The sequence below is a fragment of the Eucalyptus grandis genome, chromosome 2 (assembly GCF_016545825.1).
Source record: "Eucalyptus grandis isolate ANBG69807.140 chromosome 2, ASM1654582v1, whole genome shotgun sequence".
NCBI classification, from domain to species: Eukaryota; Viridiplantae; Streptophyta; class Magnoliopsida; order Myrtales; family Myrtaceae; genus Eucalyptus; species Eucalyptus grandis.
The window spans coordinates 46,265,296-46,286,851 of NC_052613.1; the positions used below are offsets into that span (position 1 = coordinate 46,265,296).

The 21,556-nt window shown below is 40.2% G+C and overlaps 2 protein-coding genes across 2 annotated transcripts; both read left to right on the forward strand.

Annotated features, from left to right (window-relative positions):
• Positions 1-561: 561 nt before the first annotated feature.
• Positions 562-8,844, forward strand: LOC104433190 (ABC transporter G family member 7). Its single transcript, XM_010045865.3, has 12 exons — positions 562-942; positions 1,413-1,603; positions 1,698-1,848; positions 2,032-2,164; positions 2,962-3,163; positions 3,914-4,190; positions 4,653-4,784; positions 5,751-5,971; positions 7,266-7,478; positions 7,567-7,651; positions 8,281-8,575; positions 8,646-8,844. Exons 1-12 carry the CDS (start codon positions 640-642, stop codon positions 8,654-8,656), a joined length of 2,214 nt encoding a protein of 737 aa, XP_010044167.2. The 5' UTR covers positions 562-639; the 3' UTR covers positions 8,657-8,844.
• Positions 8,845-13,297: 4,453 nt separating this feature from the next.
• LOC104433189 lies at positions 13,298-13,978 on the forward strand. Its single transcript, XM_010045864.3, has one exon. It carries the CDS (start codon positions 13,355-13,357, stop codon positions 13,820-13,822), a length of 468 nt encoding a protein of 155 aa, XP_010044166.2. The 5' UTR covers positions 13,298-13,354; the 3' UTR covers positions 13,823-13,978.
• The last annotated feature ends 7,578 nt before the right edge of the window (positions 13,979-21,556 follow it).

Below are 21,556 nucleotides of genomic sequence, written 5' to 3' on the forward strand. Positions count from 1 at the left end.
TGAGATAATTGCAAAAAAAAAAAAAAAAAAAAAACCTAAATTTATTGTACGACAATAAATTTAATCCTAAGCATTTCGATTGGATAAATTTAATCATTAACCTATTGTATGACAACCAATTTAATTATAAACATTTCAATTATGTCAATTAAACAACTATTTTTTTTGACATTTTAAATTTTTTAATAATTTGCCAATTTAGTCATTCTCGATATTTTTGTCAGGAAATTCTCAAATGATTACATTGATAAATCATTAAAAAAATTTAAAAATAAATTGATAAGTTATTAGAAAAAATTATGGCTGAATTAATATAGTTAGAAAGGTTAGAATCAAATTGTCCAGTACATAATAAATTTAGAATTTATTCAACAATTTCCATCACTTTCCTTTCGTGACCTCGCTGGAAAAAAATAAGGCTGAGTTTTACTTAGAAAAAGAAAACCCATCTTATCCTCAAAAACTCAAAAGTGGACACGCGTCTCACCGCGGTGAACTCCCAGCCCCCCAATCCAGTCCAAAACGGCGTCGGACCGCATGGGGAGGAAAAATCCTCTAAAGCAACGGGTGGACCATAGCCGAAGGCCCGGGAAGCTCCGGCTACTACCACTGAGGAAGCGAGAGCACGGCGTGGGGTGAATGATGGTGGGGCTTGGCGCGAAGAAGGTCGGCCAGATTGCGAGCTTCGGCGGGAAGGGCGCCGGCCAGGTCCTGGCGGCCGCCGCGGTGGCGCTCCTCATCCGCCTCTTCTCCGGCCCCGGCCCCGCCCTCCCGCCCGAGCACGACGAGCCCGGGCGCTCCGACGGCGACGGCGGCGGCGACGGCGACGGCGGCGGAGACGGCGATGGGGGCGGAGAGGCTCCGGCCGCCGGCGGAGTCCGCCCGGTGACCATACGGTGGCGCAGCATCACGTGCTCCGTCTCCGACAAGTCCTCGAAATCGGTGAGTTGCATGTTCCGGCCGTTTTCGGAGCTCCCTCGCGTGCGTTGAGTGAGCGTGAGAGTTGCGAAAATGGCGAAAGAGATTTAGGCGACTGCAGGTTTGAGTTGAGTCGCCGGTTCACTCGGCTCGGACGAACCTGCGTTTGATTGTGTTGATAATCTGGTTTGCGCTTTGATTGTCGTCAGCTCTCTCCTGGAGTGACCGTGGGAGTGCGATTGCATCTTCAATCATTCCACATGCGTGACCGCATTTCGTCAAAAACTTTTAGTTAGGATATTCATGATTCTTCGAAGTTAGTTGCTTGTCTGTGCACTGTCCGAGAACCGGAGACCTTAGAAATTTAGCTGTGGTTGCAAAGGGGTGATCCCTTGCTATCTTCAGTGTTGCTTTGTTGGAGGTGTTGTTTGCTGGAATACACTTGAATGACTATGTTTTGGTAGATTGACTTGATGCAGTGCATGGTGTCGCAGGTGAGGTTTTTGCTTAACAATTTGAGTGGAGAGGCGAAACCCGGAAGGTTGCTTGCCATCATGGGACCCTCAGGGTCGGGAAAGACCACCTTGCTCAATGTTCTAGCTGGTCAGCTGGTGGCATCGCCCCGATTGCACTTGTCGGGTCTTTTGGAGTTCAATGGACAGCCTAGAGCAAATAAACCTTACAAGTATGTAGTTGGTCTCACGGACTTTTTCACCGGATGTTATAGTAGTTCTTATATTGAATGTCATCATAGTCTCCATTTGGTACGGTTGTTTCAGGTTTGCTTATATACGCCAGGACGATCTTTTCTTCTCGCAATTGACTGTGAGGGAGACACTGTCTCTTGCTGCTGAGCTTCAGTTGTCAGAGGACTATTCTGTGGATGAGAGGGAAAAATATGTGAACAACCTCTTGTTTAAGCTAGGCTTGGTACGGACTTACCATGAGATGTTTTCATTGTGCATGAAACTTGCGCATGTGTAATTTAACATGTTAGCATAACTGAAATGATTCTTGTCTATCTAGTTCACTGGTGATAAATCTTTTAGCTTTTCACGTCAGAGAATGTATGACAGATTGTTGCTCTGTTTCCCCCTTCTCCTCTTCATGTAGGTTAGTTGTGCTGAAACCAGGGTTGGTGATGCAAAAGTTCGGGGGATAAGTGGCGGCGAAAAGAAACGTTTATCCCTTGCATGTGAACTAATTGCAAGCCCGTCTGTAATATTTGCAGATGAGCCCACTACAGGTATGAATGCTTCCATGAATTGTTGTTTGTGTTGTGTGAACATTATCTCTTTAGCTCTATGCGTGTGATGAGTCCATTACCAAGCTGGTGCATACAAAGTTAAGACGTGAATGAGCTGTAAGAGGTTATTTTGTTAAGATTATCATTATCTTACGATCAAGTATTGTACTTTCCAAATTGTGCATGCAAGCCTTATCGCATGATTCAAATAGCAAGATTGTTTTAAATTTTGTAGCCTTTTCCTCACATTTTCCAAAGTAAGACAAATGGCTTGTATGAGATTTGATGAGATCACTGCCAACTGTTCTATAAACTTAAGCTGTTAGATGAAGACGTGATTTATTATTTAGTATTTAAATATCCTAACACTCCTCTTCATGCTTAGTTTGGTCTTTTGTCTAGTACTAAATGTGGGAATTTAATATGAGAGGCAAATGAGGCTTGGAAAGATTCGAACTTAGGACCTCTAGCTCTTATACAATGTGAGATTTTGTGGGACCATTACGAATCGTTCTAAAAGCTTAAGCTATTAGATGAATGATAGTTTATTGTTTGTTATTTAAATATCCTAACCGCTTGAACATGCTCAGTCCATAGTTATATATATATTTTTAATGCCATGATTTATTTCTGCTCCAAGCATTGTCTGGTTACAGGGAATATGCGCTTGACATGCTATTTTTGTGAATCTATCTGATTCTGACTAATGAACCATCAACGATTGTCAAACATTGATTAGTCTTTGACTTATATTTTATTGGTAAAACTTTCGTTTATCTCCCTCGTGCTTCTTTCAGGACTTGATGCCTTTCAGGCAGAGAAAGTAATGGAGACCCTTCGACAACTTGCAGAGGATGGGCATACAGTAATATGTTCAATACATCAGCCCAGAGGTTCAGTCTATTATAAATTCGACGACATACTGCTGCTAGCAGAGGGTGCGCTTGTCTATTCGGGTCCTGCACGCGAGGAACCTCTGGCGTACTTTTCCAAATTTGGGTTTGATGCTAAACCTTGTCTTGCTCAAGTTGTGGTACATTTCTTTGGTTTACAGTTATCATCACTCATAGGACTTGACGAGCACCTCCTCTTAAAGCATCATAAGCTGTAGAGGTCGGTGTCACCTGGCCTTGCGGTGACTAGGCAAGGTTGAGCCTCACTAGTGGCTGGGCGAGCTTGGCCTCGCCTTGGCTGGGCGAGGCTCTGAGAGTTGTAAGCCAAGGGTTGTGGCTGGGTTTGCTTTTTTATTCAGGTCCAAGTAACAAGCTTTGCATTTGGCCGCTTAGTTTGCATCTCTTCAACCTGCTACTTTCCTTTGTGTAGGCTGTAACTGATAAGTCTAATATCATTGTTGGGTGTATGACTTTATTTTCTCATAACCTCAGGCCATCTAGTAGAATGGTGCTTCTTTAACTAGCAGTCTTTATATATTGCGTAATTGGTATATAAGAAAAATCAAGGGCTTTTCTCTGCTCAACAAGAAAATTCTCATGCCCCCTTTTAGGAACAAGACAATCAGCCTGTTGGCACTTCTCTTGTGCCGCATAATGGAACTTATGATGTCTAAATTCCATATCTAAATCCATTTCATATTCCTTTTATTTTGATATCTTATGGGTGTTGTCCCTTAAACCATTGTACTGCTTTCTTCTTCTTCTTCTTCTTCTTTAGCAACCTTTTATCAAGTGAGCTTCTGAGGGGCATTTGGTACTTCTAGAAGCATTGACTGATTAGTCGTTCTTTTGACAGGTATAGCTGCCCAGATCACGTGAATCCTGCAGAATTCTTGGCTGATCTCATATCCATTGACTACAGTTCTGCAGAAAGTGTCTACTCATCTCATAAAAGGATAGATGGTCTTGTTGAATCATTCTCTCAGCAATCATCAGAAATTCTATATGCAACTCCCCTGACCCGAAGGGAGATTTCTAGGAATGGGAAGAAACTTGATAAGAGAGCTGCTGTTAGAAGTAAAGGGGGCTGGTGGAGACAATTCTGGTTGCTCCTTAAACGTGCTTGGTTGCAGGTCTTTAGTCAATTATTAACTGTCCCTCTTTTCTTCTTTGTTTTTCCTGTTATAATTTTATTAGGAGGAAAGGATTCACATTGTGCCTGGCAAGCACGGTTATCAATGTTATAGGATCTTGTAGTTTGAATTTTAAGAGCTGCAAAGATAATTGATTGGAAAGATAACCCAAATGTATTTATCTTACACTGGGTATCACCTGTTTCCAAGCAAAAAAGCTTTTATTCAACATGTCAGTTTCTTTCCCTCCTCTTTACGTACAAATAACAATCTCATAATTTGGAATTCAGATCAGCTCGTAACAAGGTGCCTTGATCTATAGATTGTTATATACATTAGAAGATTTTCTTAGCACCTTCGATGCTAGAGCAAGTATGCAAAGTACTAGATTAATTTATGTTTACTGGCTCATTGTAATTTGGCATTTTTGCAAAATATGAAAAGTAACAATTTCTTGACCAGGCTTCCCGTGATGGACCAACAAATAAAGTTCGGGTAAATATGTCAATTGCATCAGCCATAATATTTGGCTCAGTCTTTTGGAGAATGGGAAGATCCCAGACATCGATACAAGATAGAATGGGATTGCTTCAGGTCAGGTTATTGTTTTCTAAATGTATTGGCTTTGAATGGATTTTTTCCTAGTTAGAGTAAAGTACATTAAATGATCAAAGTTTGACCTTGACCTGTTGTTGATTCGTAATTGATAGTGAAATGTGGGCAACTTATACAGGTTGCTATTGATTTTATTCTACTTACAAACATATCTTGGTGATAACTTTTAATTCCCATGGTTAAAAAGGACTGCTTGCTGACTTTCTAAATTTTATCATAAATTTCTCACAACATTGTGGTGCATATAATCATTTATTATTGTAGTTCCTTTTGTTCTACAATTCATCCACTGCATACAGTGGGGGACTATCATGTCCATTGCTGTAGCAGTAATTGGAGTACCTTGTGATACACGTTTATATAGGATGATTAGTGTGAACTTAATAAGGAAAGCCATGTCTTAGTCCAATTTCTTGTAATGGAGATTTATGCTGCTGTAACTTAACAAATGCAAAATGTCAGGTGCCAGAAACTTCTACCAAACAGCTGGCACTTCATCAAATCATCTCACTGATGTTGTTGCATAATGGCTATTGGCTAATCATTTTTTATAATCACTTCCGATTGAGGAGCGGAATGGGGAATGTGGTGTGTAGTCTGCCTCTAGGCAGTTGAATGACTGACGAAAGTTGTAAATGGTGTATTTGCTGACCAAATGTCCACACATTGAACAACCTCCACAAATAATATCCTCCAAATATGTTACTAAATGATTTTGTCATGACTGGGAATTTTACTATTATCGTAATGAGGTTATACTGGGGGACATTGTGATGTCAGATTGCTTGAAGGACTAACAGGGAAAAATGCAGCAAAATGTTGCAAATTCAGCTCTTTAATCTCATTATCCTGAAGTTGCTTAGCAAATAAACCAATAAAATCAACTCTTCAATGCCTGGATTATTTTAAGAGCCTTTAGATCTCAGTCTTCTTGTTCTGTGACAGGTTACTGCAATTAATACTGCAATGGCTGCACTTACAAAGACTGTAGGGGTGTTTCCAAAGGAACGCACCATTGTAGATAGAGAGCGGGCAAAGGGGTCATATGCACTGGGACCCTATTTACTCTCCAAACTGTTAGCCGAAATTCCAATTGGAGCAGCATTCCCGCTTATGTTTGGTGCCCTTCTGTATCCCATGGCACGTCTTCATCCAAATTTGTGCAGGTATGTGCATCATCATCATCATCATTTTTCGTTTTTATTTGGGTGAAATGTTAAGGATATTTCATTTCAATCCTTCCCCTCCTTTTTTTCTCCCCTTTCTACCTCTGCCGTCTGGGGAAGAGGGTGTGGCTTATTCTCTCTGGATGAACTTTTATTTGATTATCTGAACTTGAACATTTGATTTGGGGCATTATGCAGATGTATAAAGACCACGCAAAAACTTATCAAATTAGGTTCTACTAAGGCTTCTCTTTTCAACTGCTAGCCAATCGTAGATGCAACTTTTCTGTACTCATGTTTATCTCATGTTTCCTTTCTCCAACCATGCTATTGGGGCACTGCAGTACCCTGATATGGCTACAGATTGACTAACATCGTTGACTCATCTTTCCACTTTGTTGAAGAAGCTATGTTTTAACGTCTTTTATGGACTTATATGGAGAGAAAAGGTGCCCAGTTGGCATGTGAAAGAGGATAATGCTGAAATGATGACACTCACACTTCTTTGTCCAAAGTAGATAGGGGGTAAAGTAGGTATTGAATATGGTGAAGGAATTTTTCTGAGACACGTTAGGGAGATGCAGCCTTGATACACAGAGTTGTTTTACTTTTAAGAAAATTTCCCAAAATGCCGAATGCTTTAGCAAGAAAACAAATGGCACCTGGGTTGGGGGTTGCCATGGCTCATAGCACTTGTTTTGCCTGGTTACAAAAAGGATACATTAACATTAACACAGAGAGCTTCTTTTCTGGATCTATTTGGTAAAAGTCAAAGATACTGACACTTTGATTTGTGATGCTTAAAGGTGGTGTGCTAAGAAGTGTTACTGACAAGCTTAACTATTGACTCTTAATGTGATAAGCATTAAATTTTCAACTTAATACTGAATGAAGTCTCTTCATGTTTTCAAGATCATCTAAAACTTGAAACATTATGTCTTACTTTTCTAATTCTAACTGAAGCAAAGGGAAGTTGAGTGTCAAAAAAAGAAAAGAAGAGAGCATAAGGCTATTGTGCCTTCTTGTATGTCAAAGCACATGCTTGATCATTTATTTTACATTTTTTAATCAGTGTGGTTTTCTCTTTTCTTTTATCTTTGTGGGTTCTTTTACATTATCTTGTACAGGGAAGGGTGGTAGTCTCATCATTGATCGCTAACTATGGCCAAAGTGTTTCCTGCTGAAATGTTAATTGCATTTTAAGATCTCTAAAAATCATATGCCTAGAAAACTGCGTACATGTTAAACCTTTTCATTGCTTCACCTCTCATATTGGAAGATTCTGACTTTTCAGATTCGGAAAGTTTTGTGGAGTTGTGACGGTGGAATCATTTGCTGCATCTGCAATGGGACTGACAGTTGGGGCAATGGTTCCAACCACTGAAGCAGCAATGGCACTGGGGCCATCCCTAATGACAGTATTCATTGTATTTGGTGGCTATTATGTAAATGCGGATAATACACCAATAATTTTCCGCTGGATTCCTCGTTTTTCACTTATCAGATGGTAACCACGTTATATTTTTCAATTTAAGGTTCATTAACAAATTATCTTGTTGCATTGATTCACCCCAAGTTTGGCTCTGTGCATTCAGGGCATTTCAGGGACTTTGCATCAATGAATTTAGTGGCCTTAAGTTTGACCATGAGCATTCCTTTGACATACAGACTGGAGAACAGGTAACAGAGCAGTTGAAGTTCTTTTAAAAAATCTCATGACCTGTTGTGTGTTACATACGGTCATTAAAGTCATTTGTTGAGGCTTCTTCTATGATTCACGACTTATAGTCAAGAATGTTGCCATTTTTGGAGTCTAATGTGTCATGAAATCTGCATTTGTCCTACAACCTTTGGCAAAGTACTTTATGTTGGATATTAAACTTGTTCAATCTTCTGAAGGACTAGAAATTTAAAATTTTTTATGGGAAGTGCAAGTTTGACAATGTATTGAATATGCGTATGTTGAGCCAAGAGTAGATTTAAATATTACTCTGCAGTTATTTGTCAAGTGTATAAATATGTCAATGAGATATGCAGGACCTAAGAGGCTAGAAAAAATAAAATAAATTTATTTTTGAGTATATTCTCTGCTTCCTTTCTGACACGCAGAGCAGAGTCTTCACTTTATACTGAGTAGATGAGGGTTTTTGCATCTTGAAGTTGCTGATAAATGCTTTGCTCGCAACCTTAATCATTGTGTGTTACTACTTGGAGGATTTGGATAGCTGCCTTAAATAGCCAAGCGTTGAGGAGAGTGTCATATACTGTTATGCTTCAGTTGCGTGACCCAGTGTTTCTATATTTTGCAGGCACTTGAAAGGCTGTCATTTGGAGGGAGTCGCATTCGGGATACAGTCATAGCTCAAAGCAGAATACTGCTGTTTTGGTATTACACCACTTATGTACTCCTTAAGAAGAACAAACCCAGGTACCAGCAGCTCGAGTACCAACCTCTTCACCAATCTTCACCACAGCTTGAAGACTTTGGCCTTGAAAATACTAAGGAAAATCTGCAACAGGAGCCGTCTCTGTCCGATGAAGTTGAACTAAATCAGCAGTTTGAATCACCGGCTGTTGACCAAATCCGTCCCTTTATCCTAGAAGGTTTGTAGCTAATTGGGCATTCATGATGTCTCATACCACATGCAATTATTTATTAACTTATCTCATACAGGTGCTAATTAGGGGAGATGAGATTGCAATATTGGAGGGCCTCATTCCTGTTCACTGATATCCGTCTTTTTTTTGGGGGGGAATGAATTTTGCAATCTTATGATACCGTATCTTCGTTTGTAATTATTGCCAAAGACACACTTGATGTTCTACAAGTGATGCAAATATACACAATTTTCGAACTTGGGGCATTTAGATTAGACCTTGTGGCGCTTTACAGACAGAAGGCTCATTAGAATAACTGGCTGACTGATGCCCATTGCGCACTGAGCTGCAAAATCGAAAGGATAGGAATTTTTGCTTGTCACCTTCTTGACATTTCATGGGTGGGAGAGTAAGGGCGTGCTTGGTAAAGTTTTTTCAAAGAAACAGAAATAGAAAAAATTATTTTTGTTTCAGAGAATAATCTTTTAACAAAAAAACGCGTTTGGTAATTACACAAAATTTCTATTCTTGGAATAGGAAAATAATAGAAATATCTTTGGTAAACTTGCATAATTTTTTTTTATTTCTTTTAATTTTTTAATATTTTTATTTCTTTTTTTCTTTGGTCGGTTGCTAGCCACTGTAGTGGCCAACAATTAGTTGGGCGACGTTCGGCCTGAGCCACGCCGTGGCCCGACCTCTCTAGGGGCTGTGACGCTTCGGCCCTTGTCTGGCCGGTTCAGTGATAACGTTTTTTGGTTTTTTGAAAAAGATTTTGGGTCCATTAATTTGAAATATTCTATATTGAATATTCATAATTCATTCCTGCCGAACTTATTCCAATTCAATGAGTATTCTCAATATTATGCCTTGAAGAGGACTCGAACCTCCACGCTCTTTAGCGAGATTTTGAGGAGATCTTAGATGGGTCGATATCAATGGTGACTCATTATTTCGATGAATCATTTCTTCGGACAGAAGAAGATTATGTAAACACTTACTCGAAATCGCTATTTCAAAACCGTACGTGAGATTTTTTACCTCATACGGCTCCTCGAGGGCCATCAATAAATCTAACTAGCCATGGCCAAGGCCGGTGAGGAAGAAGAAGAAGAAGAGAAAGAGAAAAAGAATGAAGAAAAATGAGAAGAAAAAAAGTGTTTCTTGAATTGTTTAAGAACAAAAACGAGTTTTTTTTTTTTGTTTTCGTTCAAAATCTGTTTAGAAAAAAAAAAATAGATTTTTGTTCCGGAATAAAAATGTATTTTGTTCTTTTTTGTTCTCCGGAATAAAAGAACACAAATTTGTGTTCCAAGAAACAAAAATAATTTTAAACAAACACACTCTAAATATCATTTGAATGTGGAGATCTTTGGCTTCTGTTGGATGGTGAAACTTTTGGACCATCTGTGGATACTTTCCTTGTGCTTCATGTGCTCTCTCTCTCCTCCCTCCCTCCCAGCATGCGCACGGTAACGTACATGGTCATTTTTCTGGGTGCGCTGCTTCTTTTTTTTTTTTTTTTTCTGGTACCGCATCTGGCTCTCCTTTCTCCCAAGCTTGACGTGCATGTTTTACTTTTGTTCTTGGTGGTAGACTAGATGCGGAAGATTACTGTTCCACAGATTTGAAAGCGTAGAGAGAGAGAGAGAGAGAGAGAGAGGCATCATCTTGGGTTTTTCTTTTCTCTGTTTCGCCGTCAGCAATTGAAATTGTACATGTAAGCAGCTGATATTTTCTGGCGACGTGGAAGGTGGAGGGATAAGAATAAAGTTACTCGGTCTACCCCATCATTGCCTTTTGCCGGATGCTATGTATGGTACAGTTAAAGATTCATAGCACCTTTCATGAACCTTCGTTAAGGGCCGTCGTTCGAGTAGTCCACCCTTAGTGGAATCTTAATCTTTATGATGCCTTTTGCTTTAATGTTTGTTGAAAAGTATGAAATGCTTATTTTGTACAATGTGAAACTTATAATCGGATGTCAAAATGCTTTGTTCACGTGGTGGATGTAATGTGGCAACTTTGGGCACACGGCGTTAATAAGCTGATTGAAAATGTGTTGCAGAGTTCAAGGGCCGCATTTGAGCAGGAACATTTCACATCGATAATGTGATTACTTGATTGTAAAGCCAAAGACATTTTCCTGGACCAAGATCACCTAGAGATGACCCTCCAGTTACTCATCTACTTTATGTGGATGATGCGTTTTTGTTTCCTTGACTTAGGCAAATAGACATAAAGGCTCTGAGAGAAAGCAATCGCGATTTCTGTATATTCTGCGGCTGAGGCATCAACATCTAGAAACCTGGACAATGCTTTTCAAAAAAATGTGGAGGAGCTCATGACGAACGTGTCTCGACTACTTGATAAAGAAAGATCACGTGTCTTGGACAGCCGCAATCATTACAGTGCTCGATTTCGACTTCGAAACGTAGAAAATGCGGCGGATGGCGTCGGCTTGGAAAAATAATCTGCACGAGGTGCTAAAATTACAAATGTACTGCCCTCCTTGCTAAGACGAAGAAATTTCCCCGGCGACACGGATGCTGTGGCAACCATCTTGGTTAAGGCTCAAATGTTCAATCGGTTCGAGCCCAAGAACCTCTGCACATAATATTTTGCCAGGTTCTGGCACGAGGCCACCTTCAATTTGAGCTGGTAGTTTTGAGTTTATGAGGTGCTGGAAAATATGGGTTTGTCTATGCAAAGCGGATCATAGCAGGGCCCTGTTGCTATCCAGGAAATTCTTTGAAAGGGGACCAAAGAGATTGGATGCGTTTCCAAGTTGGACCCGGAAAGGTTAAAAGGAGGTTCAGCTCCAAGAAAATGCTCAAAATCAACACCAAAAAAAAAAAAAATTCTTGTATCCATTAAAATCATACAAGTTTACTTTGTTATTGTAACGATCTTGGCCCCACTTTGTAGTATTGTCTGCTTTGGACACTGAAAGCTTTAAAAAACGTTACACAAATTAAAGAACTCAAGGCTCAGGACTTCTCCCTAAGCGATGTGGGATTAGAAAGGACCTCTTCCCTTTCCTTGTGCACGTTTGGGGACCAAGGCGCGGACGCACTGCCATCGGTGCGCAAGGTTTCCACCACCTCTTATTCCCTGCGCATGTCTGGGGACCAAGGCGTGGACGCACCGCCATCGTATTCCCTGCGCATGTCTGGGGACCAAGGCGCGGACGCACCGCCATCGGTGTGCAAGGTCTCCACCACCTCCTCTTAGGAGTAGAGCGAGGATTAGGACTCCTCCTACCTAAGTAATGTAGGACTAGAAAGAACCTTCCCTGCACACATCTGAGAAACAAGGATCAGGACTCCCTCCTAAGCGATATGGGACTATAAAAGACAAGACCCAAGGTTTAGAACTCTCCCTTAAGTGAATGTGAGACTAGAAATGACCCCTTTCCCTTCCCTACACATGGGACTAGAAAAGACGGGACCCAAGGCTCAGGACTCCTTCCTAAGCGATGTGGGACTAAAAAAGACTCCTTCCCCTTCCTTGCGCACGTCTGGGGACCGAGGTACGGCCCCTAAGCGATGTGGGACTAGAAAGGGACTAGAAATGACGGGATCCAAGGCTCAAGACTCCCCTCCCCCCTAAGTGATGTGGGACTAGAAAGGAACGCATAGTCGCTTAGGGTCTCCGGTTAGGAGCACAACGTCCTCGCTGTGGAGCGACACGAGGTTGGAAGTCGGCTCTGATACCATTTGTAATGATCCGGCCCCACTATGCAATATTATCCATTTTGGACACTAAGTCGTTACACAGATTAGAGGGACAAAAGCTTTATAAACTAGCTCAGGATTCCCTCCTAAGCGATGTGGGACTAGAGAAGACCCCTTCCCCTTCCCTACGCACGATCGGGGACCGAGGTGCGAACGCATCGCCATCCCTCCTCCCCGCGCACCATTGCTTGGGCTGTGGCCCCACACGTGGTTAAGAGTCGACTTTGATACCACTTGAACACCTTGGGTCTCCATTGTACACATATTGTCCGCCTTGGATACTAAGACCTTACGGTTTTGTTCATCTCAAGGACAGCACATACTATTCCAAAAAAATGCGCGTGTATAGTTAGAGGACCCATTGCCTTATAAGCTAGCCCAGACTCTCTCCCTAGACGCGCGGGCAAGGAGAGTGTGACGGCCCGAGCAATGGTGCGCAGAGAGGAGGGATGGCAGTGTGTATGCGCCTCAGTTTCCAGACATGCGCAAAAAAGAGTCTCTCTCTTATCCCACATTGTCTAGGGAGGGAGACTTAGGCTAGCTTATAAGGCAATAAGTTTTCTAACATGCGCATTTTTTTGGGTAGTATGTGCTGCCCTGATATGAACGAAATATTCACATCAATTGTCGATCAAGATGGAGTGGGGCTCGCAAGTTTTGAAGTCGTGGTGGATCGTGACGGCAGGTAAGAGGGAAGGCACGCGTCACTTTCCCAGCCGGACAACTGGGCCATTCTCGGATGGCTTCAGACAAACCCAAAAGAAAAGGAATTTTACGCGATTTGGGTTGGACAACTGGGCCATTCTCGGATGGCTTCAACTACAATTCCTGTTAACACGGTTTTCTAGCCACCTCGCCCCTACTCCTCGTTTATCTTCTTTTCTTTTGTTCACCTTAGATTACACGTTAAGCTTCTGCCTGTCCAAAGTATACATAAACGCACCATCAACATTCCCGAATTTCATTCCCACATCTTCTTAGAAAACCATAACCCCCAAACCCATCTTATACTCTCAACCTCTCCCTTCTCCTTAAACCCTAAGCAACCATGCAATCGACTTCCTTCTTGCCCTCGACGCTTCCTTGCCTCCCCACATTCTCTCGCTCCACAAACCTGACGAAGAAAGCGACTGCCAGGAAACCCGATGTGAGTATTTTCGCGGCATCAAGGAGAGAAGAGGACTACCGTCAGGACAGGTACTTGGGCGGCCATCTAGTGGACCTGGACATGATCGTGCTCCGGAAGCGGATCCACGAGATGAGCATGGCAGAGCGGGGCCATGAGCCGCCCCCCGAGTGGATGGGCTGGGAGAAGCGCTGCTATGCAAGCTACGACTCCATTATATGCGAAACCGTGGGGTTCCTGCAGTCTCGGATGATGAACGCTAGGCCCGGGGTTGTTCTCGGAGTGGCGGCTTTGCTGGCGATGAGTGTGCCGACATCTTCGGCGTTGGTCTTGTTCCGTCTGGCCGAGATGGCCAGAGAGATCTTGGCAAAATATCATCTCTGCGCCTAGTAACCCCAGTCAGTCGTCGTCACTAACTTATGAGGCAATGTTCAATTTGAGATATTTCCAACCGAATGTTGGGGTTGTGCTTTTTAATTAATCCTCCACCTCCATGAATAATATCTCGTGATGCAAAAGCGTTTACATCAGCAAATATGCTTAACATTCACGAACCCACATGCTTGAAGTTTCCAATGGTGATAAAAAGTTAAAGCCTCAGGGGTATGGGGCGACGAGATCGCTTGCGTTGTAGTTCCTCGATTTGTTGCAGAAGCACGGCTTTAATTCGTAGCTGGCGTTGCTTTGGCAAGACCATTGAAAGGCCATGCAGACCGAATTTAAACTCTGAATCTCGCTCCTCATCAGATGTGCAATCGAGCGTCCGGGAATGATGATCGGATAATGGAATGACAGAAGAATTTTACGCGATTTGGGTCGGCCATATACGTAAGTACGTCCACGGCAAAGGAAGAAGAGAGTAGAAATTGATGATGATCATGTTGGTGTTCGTGCCTAGCAGAGAGGGCACGCGGTGGCAAGCTGCAACGCAACGCGGGCCGTCCGTTAATAAATATGGAAGGGAACATTCATTCAACTGAATTTGCAATGGTGTGGCCAAGGATATTAATTTCTTCGTATGCCTGGTGCAATTAGTCGATTAATCAATTCATGTGGGGCAGATACACGGGTTCAATATTTAGAGATATTTGGACCTATACATATGAATATTAAGGAAACTCTTCGCTTAGCAAAACAGAATTTGCGAGATCGTCTTAAATTCCAATTGGAAACTTTCCAATTTCAATTAAAAGAAAACAAACAATGGGATCATGCCTACCTCTTTTACATTATGTTTAATCTAAAATTATAAAGAAAGGATATGACCCGTGAATAGAGGATATTAATTTCTTCATATTCTTGGTGCCATTAATCAATTGATCAATTCACGTGTGTCAAAAACACGGGTTACATGTTTGGAGACATTTGGACCTATATATAAATAAAACAAACTCTTCACTTAGCAAAACACTATTTGCGAGATCTTCTTAATACTAGCCAAAAACTTTCCAATTTAGATTAAAAGAAAATAAACAATGGAATCATGACTTGATTCTTTTACATCATGTTTAATATATAATTATAAAGGTAGATGTAACTCGTAAATAAAGTAAGCATGACACAAACGGGACATGTGTAACTCTGATGTGATATGATATAATACTTAAGTACCATCGATAAGATTTGGCACTTTGTAAAGCCGTTTATTTAGGATGTTAGACAAAAATTAAATGTTTTGTTATTAACACAAAATAGTCCTACCACTTCAGATTTCTTGTCTATCCTCCCCTTCCCACACATTTCAAAAATATGTTGGATCCATATTAAATTTCACTAAACGACTTCCAATATAGTATTTTTCTTGTGATTGATTATATTCATCATATAATCTATAAAACGAGCCTATAAAAGATTTCTCTCCATTTTCACCTTGTAAACCGAGATCTTGCACGCCAACTAATAATTAAGAGGAAGCTTAATTGGCCAGCTCCTACGTTAGCGTGGACAAGGGACTTGGACTTTCTTGCCAAACCAAACGTGAAGACAGACAAACAGTTCTCAAGCATCTCATGCGTTCACAACGAACAAATTATCAAATCGATCTTCTCAAAGTGGTGTAAACCGCACCCAAAGGGGAGTAAACTAGTAGCCGTTATCGTGGAGTTCGTTTGCAATAGACTTGTTAACAGGTGGTACTAACTTAAGCAAAGATGGCGGACATTTCCCGAACGCATGTTGGGCTACACCATCGAAAACCCCGCCCACCTCCGATGTGCCTCCGGCAAAATGCTGAATTAGGAAATAGCTGAATCTCTACGTACGTCATATTTTGCAAAACATTTCTTTTTCATATAAACTGCGAGATATTCAATGACGATGAAATATATGCACGTACAAAATAAAACGCAGTGTTCTCCACTCAGGCTTTCTCTTTCTCTCTCGACAAATATGCATGCTCTTAATCTTGAGCGTGAAGTTCTCTCGCCCATCTCATGGTTCAAAATAGGTATAAGACGAACGTGCTTGCAGTCGCATTCATTTTAAAGTTAGAAGGAGCTCCCTTCAGTTCAATATGCGACAGCAACGACCGAACTCAGCCCCGGCTCCGTCGGATCAGGAACACATTGCTTGGTCCCGCAAGTTCGGATAAGCTCTTGAACCAACGATTCAGCAGCTGGGTATTTCAGTTCGTGAACTGCGCTGGAATGGACTGGAGACAGCTCCTTCTAATTCTTCCACCATCTTCCTATTACACATTATATACTGTCACAGACTCACGAATGTACAGACTTCGCTCTTCTTGCCCCCTCTTCTTTCTGTCGACCTGTGAAAAGGATATATATATAGAGAGAGAGAGAGAGAGAGAGAACGCGAGTCAAGAAAGCTGTCAAAACAACCATTCCAGTCTCGACTCCCTTCTACATAGAATCATACAGCGGGATGCCTCAATTATTCCTCAATTTCAATCACGCAGCGATGCTTTCTGTCGATCCCATCATTATTTCCGTACGAATGAATCCACCATGTGTCCTACATATGATTGCTTCTACTGGGTGCACTATATTTCAATCAAAGAGGCTAAGCAGGACGATCTCATTACCCATTCATTCAGACCATTTACGATCCTAGTGGCATTGATGATTAACTTGGATTTTATTGGGTTTCAGAGATTAACTCTCTCCATCTATTAGGATAAATGTTTTTTATATGTCAATAATATTATTGATGTAGTGTAATCGACTAATTATATTATTCACATGATATGCATCCCAATCAATTTTTACTTTTGAATTTCAAATCCCTTCTTATTTGTATGTTTCTCCACACGTCATTGTCAAGTAGTGTGATGGCCACATCAAGTCCTTCTCCCTTGCTAAATGAAAGCTCATGCATACATGATACCAATGCATTTGTATATAATAAAAGAATTTTGATCTAAGATTTTCACAAAAATTTTCAAGCAATTTTATGAATCTCTCACATATCAAACTTAGATATAAGGTTTTTTTTTTTTTTTTTTTTTTGGGCGCTCTTTCACTAGTATAAACCAAAAAATTCACTATCCATACTAAATGATCACAGGAATTTGTCAACAACATCAAGTCGGAATAATCATTTTTCCATATTATAAGAAACAAAACTCAAGATCTATACAAAAACTAGAACCTAAATGAATGCAGTGTCGTAAGAAAATCATTTTTTAAAAATGGACCACGAATTTTCTAGATTCAAAGGCCATAAATGTAAATTGTAAATGCATTTGTCCCTCTACCTAGTTTTGCAGGCATCAGAAACATTTCTATATTTTGTACTTTCTTTCCTGTGTTAAGGAAATAAGAGCAACTCAGCCAATGCAGAGGGATTACTCTGCTGCCACAACTTCAACAAAGGAAGATAATGAAAGTGAAAGGGCTGCAGCTATTGTAAAGATCAAAGGAAGTATAGCACAAAGCATAAAGCGAAGCACACAAGTCAGGGGAGACTATTTGACTGGGAAAGCCACGTCATGAAGTGAGTCGGTGATGAAGACTTCACCGAAGACTTCAATTTACACGTGTGCTGTCAGTTTCGCTTTTCTGTTTTAGTTTTGTTTTTCTGTTTTTAAGTTCAGTTTTTTGTTTTTCTTTTTTCTTCTTCTGAGTAAAATTCTTCTTAGCAGCTTGCTGAGTTTTACGAGTGAGAGAATGTGAAAACAGAGCACGCCATTGAAAATATGCTCTGTGATGTATAGCATATACTGTGTAAATACAGAGGAAGAAGAAAGTTTCATTTTTTCAGTCTTCGTTCATCTTATTCATCTTCACATCCTGTTCTCTTTTTTTCCCCTCTTCTTCTTTCGCCTTTCTCTTTCACTGTTCATCTCAATCTAAGCTAACAAGACCCGTGAAACACCCCCAAAAAAAAAAAACAGGCCATCGTAGCATAACATAACCACCTCTTGCCATCACAATTACTGTTGGGTGCTCATGTGTGTGTGTGTCTATATATATGTGTATATCTCTCTCTCGAACGCTAAAGTTAATATATACCGGATCAAATTGGTATTTTTATAGTGGAGGAAACAGGTTAAAATAGTTATTTTTCAAATGATGCAAGTGAGTGCATATGGATGGTTGAGGAAATTGAAATCTATGTTACATGTAAGGTGAATAGGCACGTGATGACTAAAGCACGAATAAAATTACTTATTTCGATTGTTAGCATAACAACTTGATTGATGAGGTTAGCCAAAAATAACCATAAAGGGGTCATATAATGATAATCATGACTCCAGAGAAAAAGAAGCATTTGCCGCAAAGAAGGTGATAATTGTTAATTATTCGCATCACCTCCTAAAAGCTAGTTTAAGAAAGGATAAAAAAAATGAGGCGTAATTATGTTTCAACTTAAATAAATAGGTAAATATAACTACTCATGTGAATTCAATTGTAATTTTTTTAGATATATTAGTAAAATGCATATAAATAACAATTAATTGTTCAAACCGACTTAGAAGAAAACGCAGAAGGTCAAAGGCACCTGGGAAATCTATGTTACATGTAAGGTGAATAGGCACGTGATGACTAGCAGGGTCATATAATGATAATCGCAAATTAGGTTCTAAAAGTGGAACGAATTAATGAAGACTAAGATCCAAGAGGTAAGAAATCTATTGCACTAAAATGAAATGATGATTACGATGATGCGGACTCGAAGATGATATGGATGATGAGAGCTCGCCCTCATGATAGAAGATGAAAACTGAATAGAAAAGCGAGAAGGTTCATCCCAAAGAAACAAAGTTTTGAGAGACACGAGACCAAGTACGGTGATGAGGAACCAAACAAAGATGTAGTTTGCCCGAATGTAAAAAAGAAGGACACATCGGACCCAACTGTCCTCTTCAAAAGAAAAGAGGAAAGCTGAGAAATCTCGAAAAGCTCTTAAAGCGAAACTCCGGAGCGATACGAGTGTGAAGAGAGTGATGAGGAATATGCCAACTCCGTGTCTAATGGCGCGATCGACACGTAGGCTGGTCCGACGACTGGGCCAGGTGAATTTGAGGTAAGTGACTATAAAATCCCTGTCAAAGTCTCTAAATATTGATGAGTTATGTTTAGATCTTAAGACTTCTCTTAAAAAGATTTCGAACTCAAAAGGAAAACTCAATTTTAAAACAAAAGGAAAACATTTTAGAAGAAAAGGTAAAAAATTTAGACTTGAATGTTTCTACTCTTAAAAGAGAGTGAAGACAATCTTTCAAAAGAAAATGCTTTCTTAAAAACTGATTTATCAAATATTTCAAAGAAATTTTCAATAGGGTCAAAAAACTTGAAAAGTCCTTTTCAATCCAAAGACTTACTTCAATAAGTCGGGTCTGGTATGACAGCTGAAACAATCCCTTTGATTGATTTTCCGAAAGTAAAAGAAAGAATTAAGAAAAGACCATCGAGAGAGGCTATAAAAATCATTTCAAAAGAGTTTTTGTAAAGCAGAGGGTCGGAAATGCTTTAAGGTGTTCTAAGTGTAACAGTCGGATCATTTTGAAAAAAAGAGTGTCCTATGGTTTGGAAGCTGTTAGAGAGTATGGCCTAATAATGCTCATCCTACTAACACCAAAGGACCCAAGAAAATTTGGGTACCAAAGAAAGCTTGAGACTCTTTTTGAATGCGGAGTCTCTTGTCAAAAAGAAGGTGAAAGTGGTATCTTGACGGCGGATGCTCAAGACATGACAGGAGACTCAAATGTTTCATAAAGCTTATTAAAGTAAATGGTGGAAAAGTTTCATTCGAGGAAATAGCAAAGGAAATTGTGGGATTCGGGCTGAAAATTGGAAATCTCACCGTAATGTCTCTCTAGTGGAAGGACTCGGCTACAATGCTGACGTGCTTGACATGTAGTGATGCAGGTTCAAGCTACAAGATCTTTTTCAAGAAGGCATATGTTCGAATTAGCAAAGATTCGACTCGGTCTTTCGTGGGTGAAGGCATGGAAACATCTACCTCCTTGATGTAAAGCCAATGAAGAACAATGCTTAATCTCAATTCAAGATGAAGCAATTCCTATGGCAAGTAAAAACTTGGCCATATCAACAAGAAGCAATTAGCCAAAATCTCTTCAAAGCGGCTTGTTCGGAGGTCTACCTAAAAAGCGCCATACCAAAAGTCGACTTATGCACTCCATGCATTCTCAGGGCGAGTTATTCCAAATGGACGTCAAAAGTGCTTTCCTAAATGGATTTATCCATGAGGAAGTTTATGTGGAACAACCGCCTGGATTTGAAGACCCAAAGAAGCCCAGGACCGGTCTTAGGATGAAAAGGCTCAGATGGTCTAAAGCAAGCACCTGCGAGCCAGTACGACGGACTAAGTAAGTTTTATTACGAGAATGGTTTGTCAAGGTAAAGTAGATACTACTTTGTTTATCAAAAGGAAAACAAAAACTTTTACTTGTTCAAATATATGTTGATGACATTATTTTTGGATCCTCTAATGAAAGTCTTTGCAAGAAATTTTTCTAAGTCTATACGGGATGAATTTGAAATGAGTATGATGGGAGAGTTAACATTCTTTCTTGGACTCCAAGTGAAACAAATGAAGGAAGAACTTTCATCCATCAAGAAAAATATGCTAATGATCTTGTCAAAGGTTTGGATTGGAAAAGTGCAAAAGATCGACATACCAATGTCATGTTCTCGAAGATAGACAAGGATGAAGAAGGGAAGAAAGTAGATCAAAATGTACAGGGGAGCATGATCGGTTCACTTCTTTATCTTCACCCTTCTAGACACGATATTTTGTTTAGTGTTTGTATCTCGTGCTAGGGTTTCAATGGATCCTAGAGAATCATCTCATTGCCGTGAAACGAATTATCAAATACGTTGCTTCATCTTCAAGCATCGGCCTTTGGTATCCAAGGGGAGACTTTAATCTTCTAGGATACTCGGATACGAATCTGGCCGGTTACAGATCGATAGAAAAAGCACCTCTGGAACTTGTCAACTACTTGGAAACGAACGGTGTCTTGGTTTTCAAGGAAGCAATCACGTAGCTCTCTCAACAACGAAGCGAGTATGTAGCTCTTGGAAGCTCTTTGTTCACAAATTCTATGGATAAAACAACGGCTAAATGTCAATTAGCTCATTTTTCTTGTGAAAATATTTGGCAAGTGAAGATGTAATATCTTTTTAGTAAAGGGGAGAACCAATTTGAACAAACAATAATTAAAAATTTGACTTTTGTATTTATGTTTGAGTATGACTTGAGAACTTGAACTTGAGTGTTAGACCGAATTGGCTGTGGATTTTGATGCTTGACTGTTGCATTTATATCAAGTATTGTTACATGGTATTACTCATGAAAGACTAACCAATTTTGTGGATGCGAGTCTGGTTGTTTATTAATCTTTATGAGTTAGCCATATTGCTTGAGAAATGTTTTTTTGCAGTCAAAGTTGTTCAAATCTTCAAGAAAGTTTTGTCACCATCAAAAAGGGGGAGATTGTTGGAGAAATCTTTCCAGAATATTTTGAAGCTGACAAAACATTTCTATCAGTCTAAGTCTGGATATCGATAGTTAAAGTCTCAAGACTTTGTAATCTCAAGACTCAAGACTCAAGACTCAAAAACATTCTCACTGACAGTCTTTCTAATCCAGTGTTGAAGGAAATCCAAAGCCGAGGTTTATGGTTGAGGATTTGATCCT

Coding starts and splice junctions, on each gene's coding strand:
- LOC104433189 (XM_010045864.3), top strand. CDS start 13,355: ATGCAATCGACTTCCTTCTTGCCCTCGACGCTTCCTTGCCTCCCCACA.
- LOC104433190 (XM_010045865.3), top strand. CDS start 640: ATGATGGTGGGGCTTGGCGCGAAGAAGGTCGGCCAGATTGCGAGCTTC. Junction 2,165..2,961: donor TGCAGATGAGCCCACTACAG/GTATGAATGCTT, acceptor TGCTTCTTTCAG/GACTTGATGCCTTTCAGGCA. Junction 5,972..7,265: donor CTTCATCCAAATTTGTGCAG/GTATGTGCATCA, acceptor CTGACTTTTCAG/ATTCGGAAAGTTTTGTGGAG.